The following is a 13250-nucleotide window of genomic DNA, read 5'->3' as shown; positions in this document are numbered from 1 at the left end:
TAAATTCAAAAGTACGCGGAGCGAGAAAAAAACATGTCAGAAAACGAAATACAGCCTTAGCACTCGTTTTAGAGCACAGTCATAAAATCACTTATTATGCTTCTGTCAGCCAATCTTTGGTAAAAATTTGTTAATTTTGGCATTCCAAAGTGATCTACTACATAATGTTACTTTTTCACTTTGTTTGGCATCGTATAGTCCCTGCACACTTGCACATCCCAATGATTGCAATCTTCTGATTGATATCCCACTAATCACGTTTTCCTATAGCAATGAACCGGCGGATATCTTCGTTTTTAACACGCCCTGCAAGCCGGGTGGTAAATTTGACTTTTTAATCGCGGTACACATTTTGCTATCACCCCGTCCGGAAGATTTTTGTGAAAAAGCCAAACACTCAAACACAAGATAAATAATGCCGTCATTATTTCTAGTTTCTATACACGCCTTTTCAGTGTAATGGATTTGACATACTTTTCACACGAGTTCTCAAGTCATTCTTCTTTTTTGGCAAAAAAGACAAACTTTTTGAAAATGCTGACAGGCGGTAGACAAAAAAAAAAAAAAAAAAAAAAAAAAAAAAAAAAAAAAAAAAAAAAAAAAACCCTAAGTGCAATATAGTGTTTATATCCACTTATTAATAAAAAATCAAAACTTTGTCGTTTGGCCAAAGCGCACGCATCTGTCCTGGACCTTTCTAACACAGTTGAACCATTTTGTTACGTTATGATTATTAGTCATGGTTTCACAGTTACCAGCTTCTGATGCAGATGTACTTTAGTCTTCATTTGAATTGATAATATACACTCCCGTTCAAAAGTTTGGGGTCACCCCCTCAAAAACATGTCATTTTTTTAGGCCCATATCTCCGCCAATTTGCGTCCGATTTCAAAACCCTTGGTTTTATTCAAAAGATAATAAGTCAAAGAAACTTTGAACATGATTTAAAAGAAACTTTTTCAAAAAAATTGTATGTAAACTTAACCCAAAGTTGCCAAATTTTCTATTAGCTTTCAACTGCTTTTTACAGAACTTAGCTAAAAAATGTAGAAAAAATGTTATTAAGTAAATTAATCCTTGATGTCATCGACCAAAAGTTTCGGGTCACCCCTCAATATGATGTATCGGCCAAAAGTTTGGGGTTACTTTCGTAAAACATGGAATAGTGATTTGGTGATATCTTCGTCATCTGTAGTTCAATTTTAATTATTTTTGGTCCATTTCAAAGATAATTAACTAAATCTACGTTTGATGTCTTCAACTTAACGTATTTAACGATTTTTGTGTATAAAAATGTTATGTAAAATTAGCACATTTTACCACGCTTCAAAAAATGAGGCAACTTTACGTTAAGTTTTGGTATGTAAATTTCAACAAATATGTGTGGTTCAATGCCTATGCAGTAAGTATCATTCATTTTGTTTCAAATAAGCCAAGAAGAATTAAAAGTGAACTACAGATGACGAAGATATCAACAAATCACTTTTCCATGTTTTACGATAGTAACCCCAAACTTTTGGCCGATACAGCATTTTGAGGGGTGACCCTAAACTTTTGGTCGATGACATCAAGGATTTATTTACTTAATAACTTTTTTTTCTAGATTTTTGTTCTGTAAAAAGCAGTTAATAGATTTTTGTTCTGTAAAAAGCAGCTAATAGAAAATGGGTCATATTACCAAGGTTGCAACCATTCATTTGCAAAGATTTACATTCATTTGCTATTATCTCAGTTCAGAAGAATGCTATCGAAAAACAATGTATGGATGAATTTAACCTTGTAGTTTTATCTGAAAGTTTGCCGAATAACATTGGGGTCGCAAACGTATACCAAAGTCGTGAGCGAGCTGTGAAGGCAACTCTCCACGCGGTGAATATAAATTTCATTCACGCTGTGGAAAGTTGCCTTCACAGCTCGCTCACGACTTTGGTATGCGTGTACGACCCCAATGTTGTTCGGCAAACTTTCAGATAAAACTACATGGATAAATTCATCCATACATTGTTTTACGATAGCATGCTTCTGAACTGAGATAATAGCAAATGAATGTAAATCTTTGCAAATGAATGGTCGCAACCTTGCATATTACCGCTCTCATCTTAAAATTTGGTCGACCCAACTTCCAGCGACGCTGCCGTAAGTTTATATTCATTTTTTAGAAAATTTGGCAACTTTGGATTAAGTTTACATACAAAATTTTTTGAAAAAGTTTCTTTTAAATCATGTTCAAAGTTTCTTTGACTTATTGTCTTTTGAATGAAACCTAAAGTTTTGAAACCGGACGCAAATTGGCGGAAATATGGGCCTAAAAAAATGACATGTTTTTGAGGGGGTGACCGCAAACTTTTGAACGGGAGTGTATACTGTTTCAGAAATTATAAATACACTTTGATTATTAAAATAAATGAACTGTTCTAACGAGTTTTACCAACTTCTTTCAGAGTATAGCATAAAGAACAGTCGAGTTCTCAAACAAATAAATTTTTCAAATTTGCATTTGCACAAAGGTAGTTTTTAATGATTTCAACATTATTTATCACTAAATACAAAAAAATATCCAAATGTTTAACACATTCGCTTACTCCAACTTGTTGAGTAAGGAATGCCTTGATCAAAATTTGGGAAAAATCGATAAAGGCATTTCCACAACATTTTTTGATCAAATTTCTTATTTTTAAGGTTTTCTACAGAACATAAGAACTATCGCACAGTTTCTTAGCTTTCAAGAACGCATTTAATCTAAACAAACTTATTTTTTCAGCTCATTCGATCCTTCAGATTGCAAAGCTTGTCATACCATAAAAACGAATGGTGTTGTTGAGAATTTCGGAACAAAAAAAAATGTTTTGAGAAGGTCCGTAATGATGGTTCTTGATCAAATATTCCAGTAAAAATTACTCTTACCAATCGAGAAATATCTTTTAATATCGATACAGCAATTTTTATTGCGTTTGGAAATTAAATATTTTATGTGTGAGAGTTTTTTTCTTTTCTACTATGCTACATTTTTTTACCACATTGTGCAACTTCAAATTTTAATCATCTAGTTTACAGAGCCCTATTTTTTAACTTTTACCAGAAACATCAACAAAATTGGTATTATTTGCTTCGTTAGCATGTTTACTATAAGAGCTAGAAGAAACTTTTTTGGATATTGTTCTCAAATTGAAATGGCAGTTAATCGTTAGTGTATATATAACTAGCTGTCCCGACAAACTTTGTCTTGCCAAGCTGAGGTGGTTTGACAACTATTGAGCTCAAAATAGCACGGCACTCTAGATTGGTTTCAATTTGATCGTGTTGATTTTCTTCCCAGCTCATGAAAAATCAGTACTTTATCTATTTTCTTACTTTTCTAGTTGATTTTCGTAACTTTTTTTACTTATAAACACAGCCACCAAGAATACGAACCGAACCGTGCAAGAGTCATGCTGATCGGTTCATCCGTTATTGAGTTTTGTTGCCTCAAAGGAACTTCAAACTCATTTTTATATATATAGATTTCTGAAACAGTCTATAGAACAAAAAAGTGTGTCTTCATAATAAACTTCAATGTTTCATTAGCCAAAGTTGTAAAAAAAACTATCTACTTTCTTCAACGTTCCTAATCCATTGGAATGATCTTTAGCAAGAATTTTTGCAACCTTGTGGTTGCAGGAGTATTTTCAATGTTTTCACACGTATGCCTCCAGGGAATCCTTTTCAATCTCCTTGTTTCTTTATTGTAGGTAGTGAGGGACTCTTTGTACTGGGCCCACTGTTGTGTTCGCTTAGCCCATTTAAAAAGCTTGCTGGTCTTTTTACGAAGTTTCTGTAACTTTTTTCCACCACAGCATATCTCTACTTGTAGATCGTTCCTTAGAAGCGCAACTTTGATTATGCTTTTAATAATATTTGAAATTTGTTTAGAACTCTCTTCATGTTCTTCACAAGCATTTGTATTATTTGATAACGTGTTTGCTTTTGCCGCTGGCTGTGTGTTAAACAACTTCCAGTTTGTTTTTGTGGGATCTGTAATGGTTTGTATGAGTTGTTGATAAGCATATTCAAACAATATCTGCTTGTGATCAGACAAATATATTTCGTCTGATACATGCCAATTTGTTATTTTATCCAAGATAGTTGGACTACATAGGGTCGAGAACTTCCTTCCTGATTGCATTTACAAATGTTGGGACATCACATTTATTGCATATTCCTTTCGTGACGAACCAACACAATTGTGCTGTTTAGCATAATAGGTTTGCATATTTTTTCATATGTTTAGTCTTTATTTTATGTTCTAAACTGTTTCAGTAATTGAACTATTACTTATACTTGTATGTGTGCAAACAAACTTTTGTTTTAGTGCGATTTTAATAGCAAAACAAGTATAATCCATCAGATAGTAGTGTTTTGTGCTTCATTGTTCCTGAAATATAGATCTGTCGGCCGTGTAAATTCGTTTTTTTTACAAAATTGAAAAATGTTCAGAGCTACTTCGCGAACCAATCACGAGTGCGACCAGCTTCGTTAGCTCGCGAGTGAAGGAAGTGCGAATATATTCAGGCTTCTGCTGTTCACGAGTACGATAGCTTTGCGTTTGTGTCTGCTCAGCTGCATTACTCATTGTTTTCCATCACTGAGGCCAGATTTGAGCACACAATTGCCAAACTTTGGCTTGAGCAACTCTTTTCGTTGTCCTGCCACTTCCTTCAATACTTCCTTTTGAATGGGAGTCACTTGGTCTGTTGAGAGCTCTGTTTTGGGGTATCCTTTTGAGAGCACCCCTAGCTTCCCAAAGTTTGCAACATCCTGGTATGATGGGTTGACCCTTCCCTCAGTTCCTTTTAGAGGTATTGGAAATTTTGATCGAACCGCATCTGCTTTTCACCTGGGGCTTATGAGAACCCTCGTTGTTACGCGCAATTTAACCTGATGTGGGATTCCCGTTTGTACTTGTCTTGATCCATTCAAATCCTACGTGTATCTGATAAGTGATAGTCGACTTGGGAGAATCCAAGCATCCAACAGGATGTCGAGCAGCAACGAATGCCGGCTGGAGGCGGCCTACCTGACGGATTGTTTCGGTGTCGTTTCAGTAGATTGGAGACTCACACGTAGTACATGTGCTTTGACGTGCTTACTGGTGACATATAAGAAATTGTGGCTGATTGTAACCCCAAACCTGATGGGTGAAGCGTCAGAAGAAACGATGATCTCCCGGTAGCAGTTCCGAGAGATTTATTTAACTGTTCGAACGCTGTCTGGAACTCCGGACTCCACTGAAACATCGTTTCAGCTTTTTCAGATTGTCGATCAGGTTGCGAAGCTTTCACGTATTGGAGACGAACTTGGAATTGGCCAAATCCGGACGTATCCCGCTACTGTCGACGACGTGACCCACGTACCGCACTTGCTCCTTGCGAAACGAGTACTTTTGGGGTCCGATGGATAAACCGAAATCTAGAATCCGACGATGAGGTCGTCGAGATAGCCGGAAGTGCGCTCTAGACCGACTAGCATATAGTACGGTGGTCTGTTGAACGCATCAGGTGTTAAATTAACCAGTTAGGCAAAATGTCGTCAGGCAGTGAAAGTGAGTACTGATTTGGTTGGAGGGCAGTGATCAGGCCCTTAGAAGTCCCCGCAAATTCAAATAACAATTGGCTTTGTAGTCCAGATGATTTTCAACTTTTCGCCATTTCACAATATCCTTCACGGTCTCCAACTTGACCACAGTTGGAGCACTTATGCTTCTCGTAGTTGCAATTTTGGGCGTAGTGCAATGCCAGAGTTAGCACACGAAGCCGGGCTTCTAAACGGCGTTACTAGAAAAAAAAACGTCTTGGAGGCTCCCGGTCGCGCTTACCGTAACGCTTCTCAGTGAATCTCCTCACCACGTATAGTTCGCTATACGGTGCCTGAGATTCATTCTGTCGTGCTTCAGAATAAACAAGCGCTGGAACTTCTCGACGTGACATCACTGATGGCCTAAATTTGTGCGAGGAGACGATTGTGCTGCGCACACGTACACTAAACTGCTCCTCGGTGCGTTTCCGAAGTTTTAAATTCCACGCAAGCTTTATGGACTCTGCACGCAAACGCCATATGGTCCTTAGTGGGATTCTTCGCGATCTGCAGGCATAGGTATCGACTATTTCGCGACAAACAGACTCTTCAGCTTGATAACTGTCTGTGCGAAATTGAACTCCATAGGAAATTGTGAAACAGTATACTTTCGAACTTTCCCTTCGTCTTCCAACCTTACAGCATTCTTCTTGAAAAGGTCATCGTATCCAGAGTACCAGACCGCAAAAGTAGCGTTGATTTCGGCATCATACCGGAATCTTTTGATACTTTATCTTAACATTATCAGATTGTAGACCTGATAGACCCTATCTATGGGGCATTGGTTTTTGATTGGTCAACGAGCTCTCTGATGTCCAGGTGGTGTTCCATCCGATGTTATGTTGGATCATAGCCAGTCTACCCTTGTATATTTTGAAGAGTTTTCAACACGCATTCGGCGGAGATCATCACAGAGTTCGATTGGAAGTAACTTTGTTCAGTAACTAACGCACTATCCTTCTCCTAGGTTTAGGTTCCAGCAGACGCCACCTGCAGGCCGGTGGCAGCCTTTCCGGCAGTTTGCACGGCATAAACAATAGCGAACCGATGCAGATCCCGCCGGCACCACTGCCACCCGTTAGTGTACCGCCGCACGTGTGCATCAACGATACCCTGCTGGATCCGGACGACCTGAACGATGACCTGTTTGTGAACAGCTGCGACCGCTTCGACGATAACGGCGAGTGTGTATAGCGGTGAGCGCGACCGACGACGGCGAGGAGGCTACTTTACCAACATTGCAGCATCTGCCGATTCTGTCAGCACCTTTACCGGGGACAATACTGTTGCTCGTTCTACTACTATTACCCGTACGACTATTGCTCCTCGCTGTTAGCTATGCTGTGCTTCGGCAGCAGTAGCACCGCTAGTACCGCCCGCGCAGACAGTACTCGCCGACTAACTAGCACTTTTAGGAACGACGACGTCAACGAAGGCAACAACTCCCTAGCAATCCGAAGTCGCCAAATCAACGGCGACGAATACGACGAAAACTACTACCATAACAATCACCAGCACCAGCACCACTACCACCACCACCAGCAGCAGCATAACCATCGGCAAGAACAACAATACTCGGCTACGGCAGGCACAGCAGTTGACACTTTGAAGATTATTTACTATTAGACGCCATTGTTCGTGGAATTTCGTACGGAAACAGCAAAAGCGCACGCACGATTCTAATAGGACACTTTTGCTACGTTCGTACCCAGACAGAGAAAGAGCAGATAAACACAAGGCATTAACAATAATGACACAAGGATAAAACTAACATTAGCTAAACTAAATATTTTAATTAAACGTGAACAAAAAAGGTAACAGTAAATCAATTTTTTATCCCAATTATGAATTAACACAATACTGTCGAGTAAATAATTCATAAACACACACACACAAGCGATAAAGGAATAAAAAACATTACAAGTATAGTAAACAAAAACACAAAGAAAGATTTCATAAATAATCGCAATACATTATATTTTAGTTTAGGTTTTCCAAGGTGCAAACGGAGAAAACGTTACAGAGAATAGTAGATCTATACATGTAACATAGTTATTAAAATCATTGAAGTAAACGAAAACGGGAACTGCGTCAACAGATTGAAAACAGAAACAGGAGTAGGAGAGAGGAAAAGAAATCCACGAGGGAACGTGGTGAAGTTGTTTTATGTGTAAAGTTCATTTTATAAGGAAACCCTTTTTAATAAAAGTAAAAAATCAATTGAGAAAAACGCGTAAACGAATAACCAAAAAACAGAACAAAAAATTAGGAAATATTTAAAAATTACCGTTATACACTGTCAAACAACACACACGGGCAGGACAGACACGAACACACATACAAACACATGACAACAAGTAAAACAACAAACTCTCATTGATATTAGTGAAGAAAAAAAAACAATCGTAAGTTCGTGAGGACGTAGAGGCACTCAAGTTTAACGGATACCGAGAAATAGAGGAAATCATTCCACACACAAACAGTGGGGCATTGATTTGTAACGTAAGAAAATAAGGGAAAAGTTGTTTTTTATATATTTGTACGAAGTAGTTATTAGCCATTGATACACAAAAGGAAGAAAATAACGATGTGTAGACTAATTGAAATGACTAACACATAGGCAAACTGAAGGTGAAGAGGAGAATAATTCACACATTTAAACCAACAGAAGCTCAACTTTTTCGGAAATAAAATGCTAACGAACTTGGTCTCAAGTTTTTGTTTGTTATTATGGGTAAACAATTTTCTCGAAGTAATCAATTGAATGTTTCTTTTAAGGTAAACACGTGGAAAGAACTAACCCTATGATGTAAACAAAAACCAATTATGATCACTCAAGTTTACGCTTACCATGATCTTCCCTGTATTGCCATAACTAACCAAACACAGACGAACGTGGATAGAGAACGTGCAACTAGTCGAAATAATCAAGTTTTATATATCCTGTAACATCACGGTGAACCATCAAATGATGGTAAACATAAAAAAGAACGTTAAACCCAAAGAAATACACAGAGAAAAAACAAACGAAAAAACACAGGACACTGCAAGTGAGCAAATAAACAACACTAACTGAACAAGTAAAGCATAACAATTAACCATGTAATAAATGTGTAAAGAAACCTTAAACGACTATTAATTTACCAGAAGCAGGAAAGTGAGGTTAACCAAGAATATTATCACCGACGAACCGACATGCCAGCTAGTGCAAAGGTTCATGAAATTCTCGTCCGAAATTTTAAAATAAAAACCGTTGAAAACTAGCGCCATCTGTTGATTTTGGTTCAGAACTATTTTAGCCGAAATATTTCGAACACTCTTAAATAACGCCACCCATAGGTGTGCTGGAATGAACGGATTCTTCAAACATTGGATAATGCTGTTTATTTTATAATATGTAATTACCAAAAGTTCTCATGATAAACTAAGAAAAGATAGATTCACGAACTATGTTCAAAACAAAATTTTTTAGGAGCGTAAAAGACTCAATAATCTTACAGAATTTCATACTTTGATTGGTTTAAACGTAGAGTGTTTGTTTGTATTCCGCGGCGTCGCCGTCGTCGGTGGTCATGCCTTCGTCATACTGCAGCCACTCTGCTGATTTTACCAGAACACAATTTCATATCTTAATTTTTAGAAAGCACAATTTATTAATAGGCCTAATTCATGTAAGTCCTATTGACTTCTGGGAGACTTTCTTTTTTCACATAAAAGTTGAAACAGTAGTCAGCCCAGTCAGCGTCACTAAAACGGCAGCAGGAGCAGCATCATCGTCGCGACGCTTGCATAATCCGATGGGAATGTACCGTGCAGATGGTAACAGCCACCACTGTTTGGATTTATTTTCAGGCTGGGACATTTAATATAACATTCTTAATTGCTTCCTAAAATTCTTAAGCATCCCGTAATTGCCGTAATACTCCATTCTGAGGCAAAGCGAAGCTACAGATTGACAATACTGGCAATCACGTGTTTTTGTTTACACAGCGTTCGATCGAGACGCCGCGACGCCTGCTGTGTAAATGTCATGACGGGCTAAACGTCACTTTCAATTTGACACTAGCGATCACTGCAATTTGAATTTACCGTGTAATGGTTTCGGTCAAGTCTCGGAATCGAGTGGCACGTCGGTTTAGTCGGTGATATTATTGCAAAATGTGAGCGTCCAAAGAATAGGTAACACAGATACATACACAGCAAACATGTATAGGAAAGCAAACAGAAAATTACTTATACACACATACATACAAACATGCGCGTACGGAAGCAGATCAGACAACAAACAACAAGCGTACGTCCTCGTCATTATAAACTAAAAATAATACTCACAAAAAAAGAAAACAAAACACACACACATACACGAGTGTCAAATTGAAACACACATGGCAACACTAAGGTAAAAATGGCAAAAATAAAGCAACCACTTACAAGGAAGGTAAACCGAAACATGCAAACGAAAACAAACACACGGCAAAGGGAACTACGACTCCCCTCGAATATCTTCCAGCAGGGTCTGCATTTTTTTTTTTTTTGAGGGAAAGGTAAACAGCACACACACACACATACACAAACAATAACACGAATGGTAACTAAAACTTGAAATCTAGCTAATGAGAAAAAACATTGACCAGCGTTGCCTACCTTCCAATAATTCACTTTGTTTCTGGAATTTGTAAGGTTTTCCACACGATCCAGACTTTTTCAAACAGAACTTCCAAAATCATCCAGATTTATCGAAAATTGACTCGGCACTCCTGCTTCTGCCTTCGCACAGAAGAAGGAGACATTGATTGTTTTGCAACTTTTTGAACTAAGAGGCTTGATTTCTAGCAAGGCTTAAGACGATTTGATCATACCAGTAATGTCGTTTGACAGTTAATCGACTGTCAATCCTTTTAGTTCATTGTCAAATGACGCTTTTTTCATTGTTGATTCCTCGTTGGAATCCGATAGATCTCAAATGCTTTAAAACAAAAGAAAACTTCTGTAGCGACTGGCGAGTGCCAATAATTGACAGTTGATCGTAAGAAAAAGACCAAGCGTATCGGTCATCTGTCAAACGAAGCCACGAGTGAGAGTGTCCTAATCAAACGGACATGTTCATCGCTTGGATTGATCAGTTGTGTCGAATGACAAATAATTGGTAAATTGGCATGCTTGCATTCAAATGAAATGCTTTTTTCTGTAAATTTTGGCGAGTGCCGATAAAAACAGTTTCTATCAAACTAGATGACAGATGCATAGCAATACAATCTTAAATGAATTTCAGATCATTTTCAGACAAATTGAAAAATCTTTGACGTCTGTCAGTCGTTGCAGTTAACGAATTTCATTAGATAAGCGCAAACATGTGGCAGTTACGTCTACTGTATTGGAAACCGTGAAATCTACAAATACAATTCAAGCATAATTTTTCAATCCGACGTAACTCGAGAATGTAAACAAATCCGGGTTAACTGCTGCATGCATGATTCATAAAGCAAATTGAAGAACCCACACCACTGTTTGATGATTTATTGCTTAATTTGTTTAGCTAAGCATATTTTTCGAAACGACGTATCTAACTATTTTGATGTTTACAACTTTACTGATAGATACACCGTTTTGATATATGAGAAAACCAAACGACGTATCTAGCCAAAATCAAAAGTAACAGATACACCAAACTGGCACCATACAAAAGCGACGTATCTGGCATGACGTATCTCTGACCAACCCGGTGTATGTGTATTTTTGTCAAAATTCATTGTGAAAATGATATGGAATGAGTAGGTTTTGTTTCTTACCTAGTGCGTACTATATCCCTGGTGATGTTAAGCACGAAAAAACTTATGAAAAGTCTTTTTATAAAAAAAAACTATTTAAGTGAAATGGTCGTCAACATTGACCATGAATTTACTCAGATCAGTAAAAAAGTTAGATACGTCGATTTGAAAAACTATGCTTGAATTAACCTCAATGGACTATGTCACAGCTACGTATGTTCTGATCTGTGGTTCTGCTGAAGAAACCTTAAATATTTTGCTCAAAATTCAGGCAGAATCCCCCTATTCACACATGATTCACTCAAAAGCTACTATTTACTGTGACAAATATTGGCGTGATCGTATCTTCTGGTACACACAATAACACATATTTACGAAACAAACCTTACACTCACAAATACACGCGCAAACATCAAAGTTAATGGTAAACAACCTAAGAGATTTAAACCCCTAGGATAACATGTTTGTTGAACGAAACAAAACGAAATGCAAGTGACATCAAACCAAAAACAGCACAGAGGAGCCGGTAACAAAACCCTGTCTGCGAGAACTGAAGTCAAAATCACGGACAGAAAATCAGCGAAGCCAAAATCCAAGCAAACATTGATAATTTGGACGGGTTTCTGTGTTTTAAATGTCAGTTTTTTAGCGGAACACAGTAAATAAACAAAAAAAAACTCAATCTAACGGACGCCGCGGGCATCGAGCAGGCTTCAGAATCAGTCACATCGTCACATGACAACGGCCCTGTACACGTGTCAAGTTGATAATCACTGCCTAATAAAATAATACAAAAACAAAAGTACATATTGAAAATTTTACTAAACAACAACACTAGCAACTGAATAAAATTGAAAGTATGAGATTACACCGTAGAATACAGATTTAACACAATGAATGGATCAAAACATTGATGTTTACAATGAATGATGAAAACACTCATGAAAATACCAACTAAATTCATAATCACGGACTACTAGCACATGCAAACATACTCACAAAACACACACATACATATATTTGCGTGTACAGCGAGCCCCGAGAGGAGATCGTTTCGCAAGATCGTATAAAAGAAGTCTAGAAAAATCAACAAAAAAAAAACACTAGAAAAATATGAATAATTTTTATACAATCCTATTAAAAATATAGTAGGCTTTCATAAAACGGCTTGCTGAAACGAGTACTCCCACGACGACGATTCCGAAGCCTACTACGATCAACGGCCGGCTGAAACGCCGACACCGACAGGCATTCCGTAATAACAATATGTAAGCCAATGAGTGGTAGTTGAATTTTTTGGAAACAGATAACAAAAAGTAAAACTGTAAAAAAAAGCAAGACGAACGTCGGAGCGGAACGATCCCTGGATGGGAGAGACTGAAACTTTTTTCTTAGCTAATCCAGTCTGTTTGCTTCCTTGTGTTTTTCTTCCTTCAAGATCTAAACTAGGAGCTCAAAAAAATAAACCAATAGCAATATTTGTCTCTGAATTTTTAACAATTACGCGTGTTCACAGACTGATTTGAGTATGAAATGTTACAAGTCTTAGATTATAATTTTCATACAAGAATCTTCTTTGTTCGAATGTTATTGCACTTTCTCCCACCCTGAATGGAGGGGATCGCAGCGTATAAAACAAGCCAAAAACGTACACCAACACGTTTTTGTGAACATGCAAAACAGCCAACAAAGCACAAACGCATGAGATCGCACCAAGCGTAGTCCGCCTTGTACGCGCATTGTTGACGGATCTGTTGATCGAGGTATCGAATCCCGCCATGAATCGGGCATAGGCAACGAATAATGGAATACAGCAGCACACACACATATAACCACTCAAACATCTAGCAAATATACTTTTTTCATAAGCGA

The 13250-nt window shown here is 37.8% G+C and overlaps 1 protein-coding gene across 14 annotated transcripts in view; it reads left to right on the top strand.

Annotated features, from left to right (window-relative positions):
* Window positions 1-8183, top strand: part of LOC109408324 (cubilin) — a 649214-nt gene extending 641031 nt beyond the window's left edge. For 13 of the 14 annotated variants that reach the window (XM_029860374.2, XM_029860375.2, XM_029860373.2 and 10 more), the window contains one exon: window positions 6578-8183. In XM_029860374.2, coding sequence (XP_029716234.2) covers window positions 6578-6804 — 227 coding nt within the window. In that variant the 3' untranslated portion in view covers window positions 6805-8183. The remainder of the gene's footprint in view (window positions 1-6577) is intronic. The other variant, XM_029860376.2, reaches the window with a different exon arrangement.
* Window positions 8184-13250: the final 5067 nt, after the last annotated feature.

Source organism: Aedes albopictus, chromosome 1 (genome assembly GCF_035046485.1).
Source record: "Aedes albopictus strain Foshan chromosome 1, AalbF5, whole genome shotgun sequence".
In the NCBI taxonomy this organism is placed as follows: domain Eukaryota; kingdom Metazoa; phylum Arthropoda; class Insecta; order Diptera; family Culicidae; genus Aedes; species Aedes albopictus.
The sequence above is the reverse complement of the archived record's forward strand: the minus strand, read 5'-3'. Positions and strand labels throughout refer to the sequence as shown.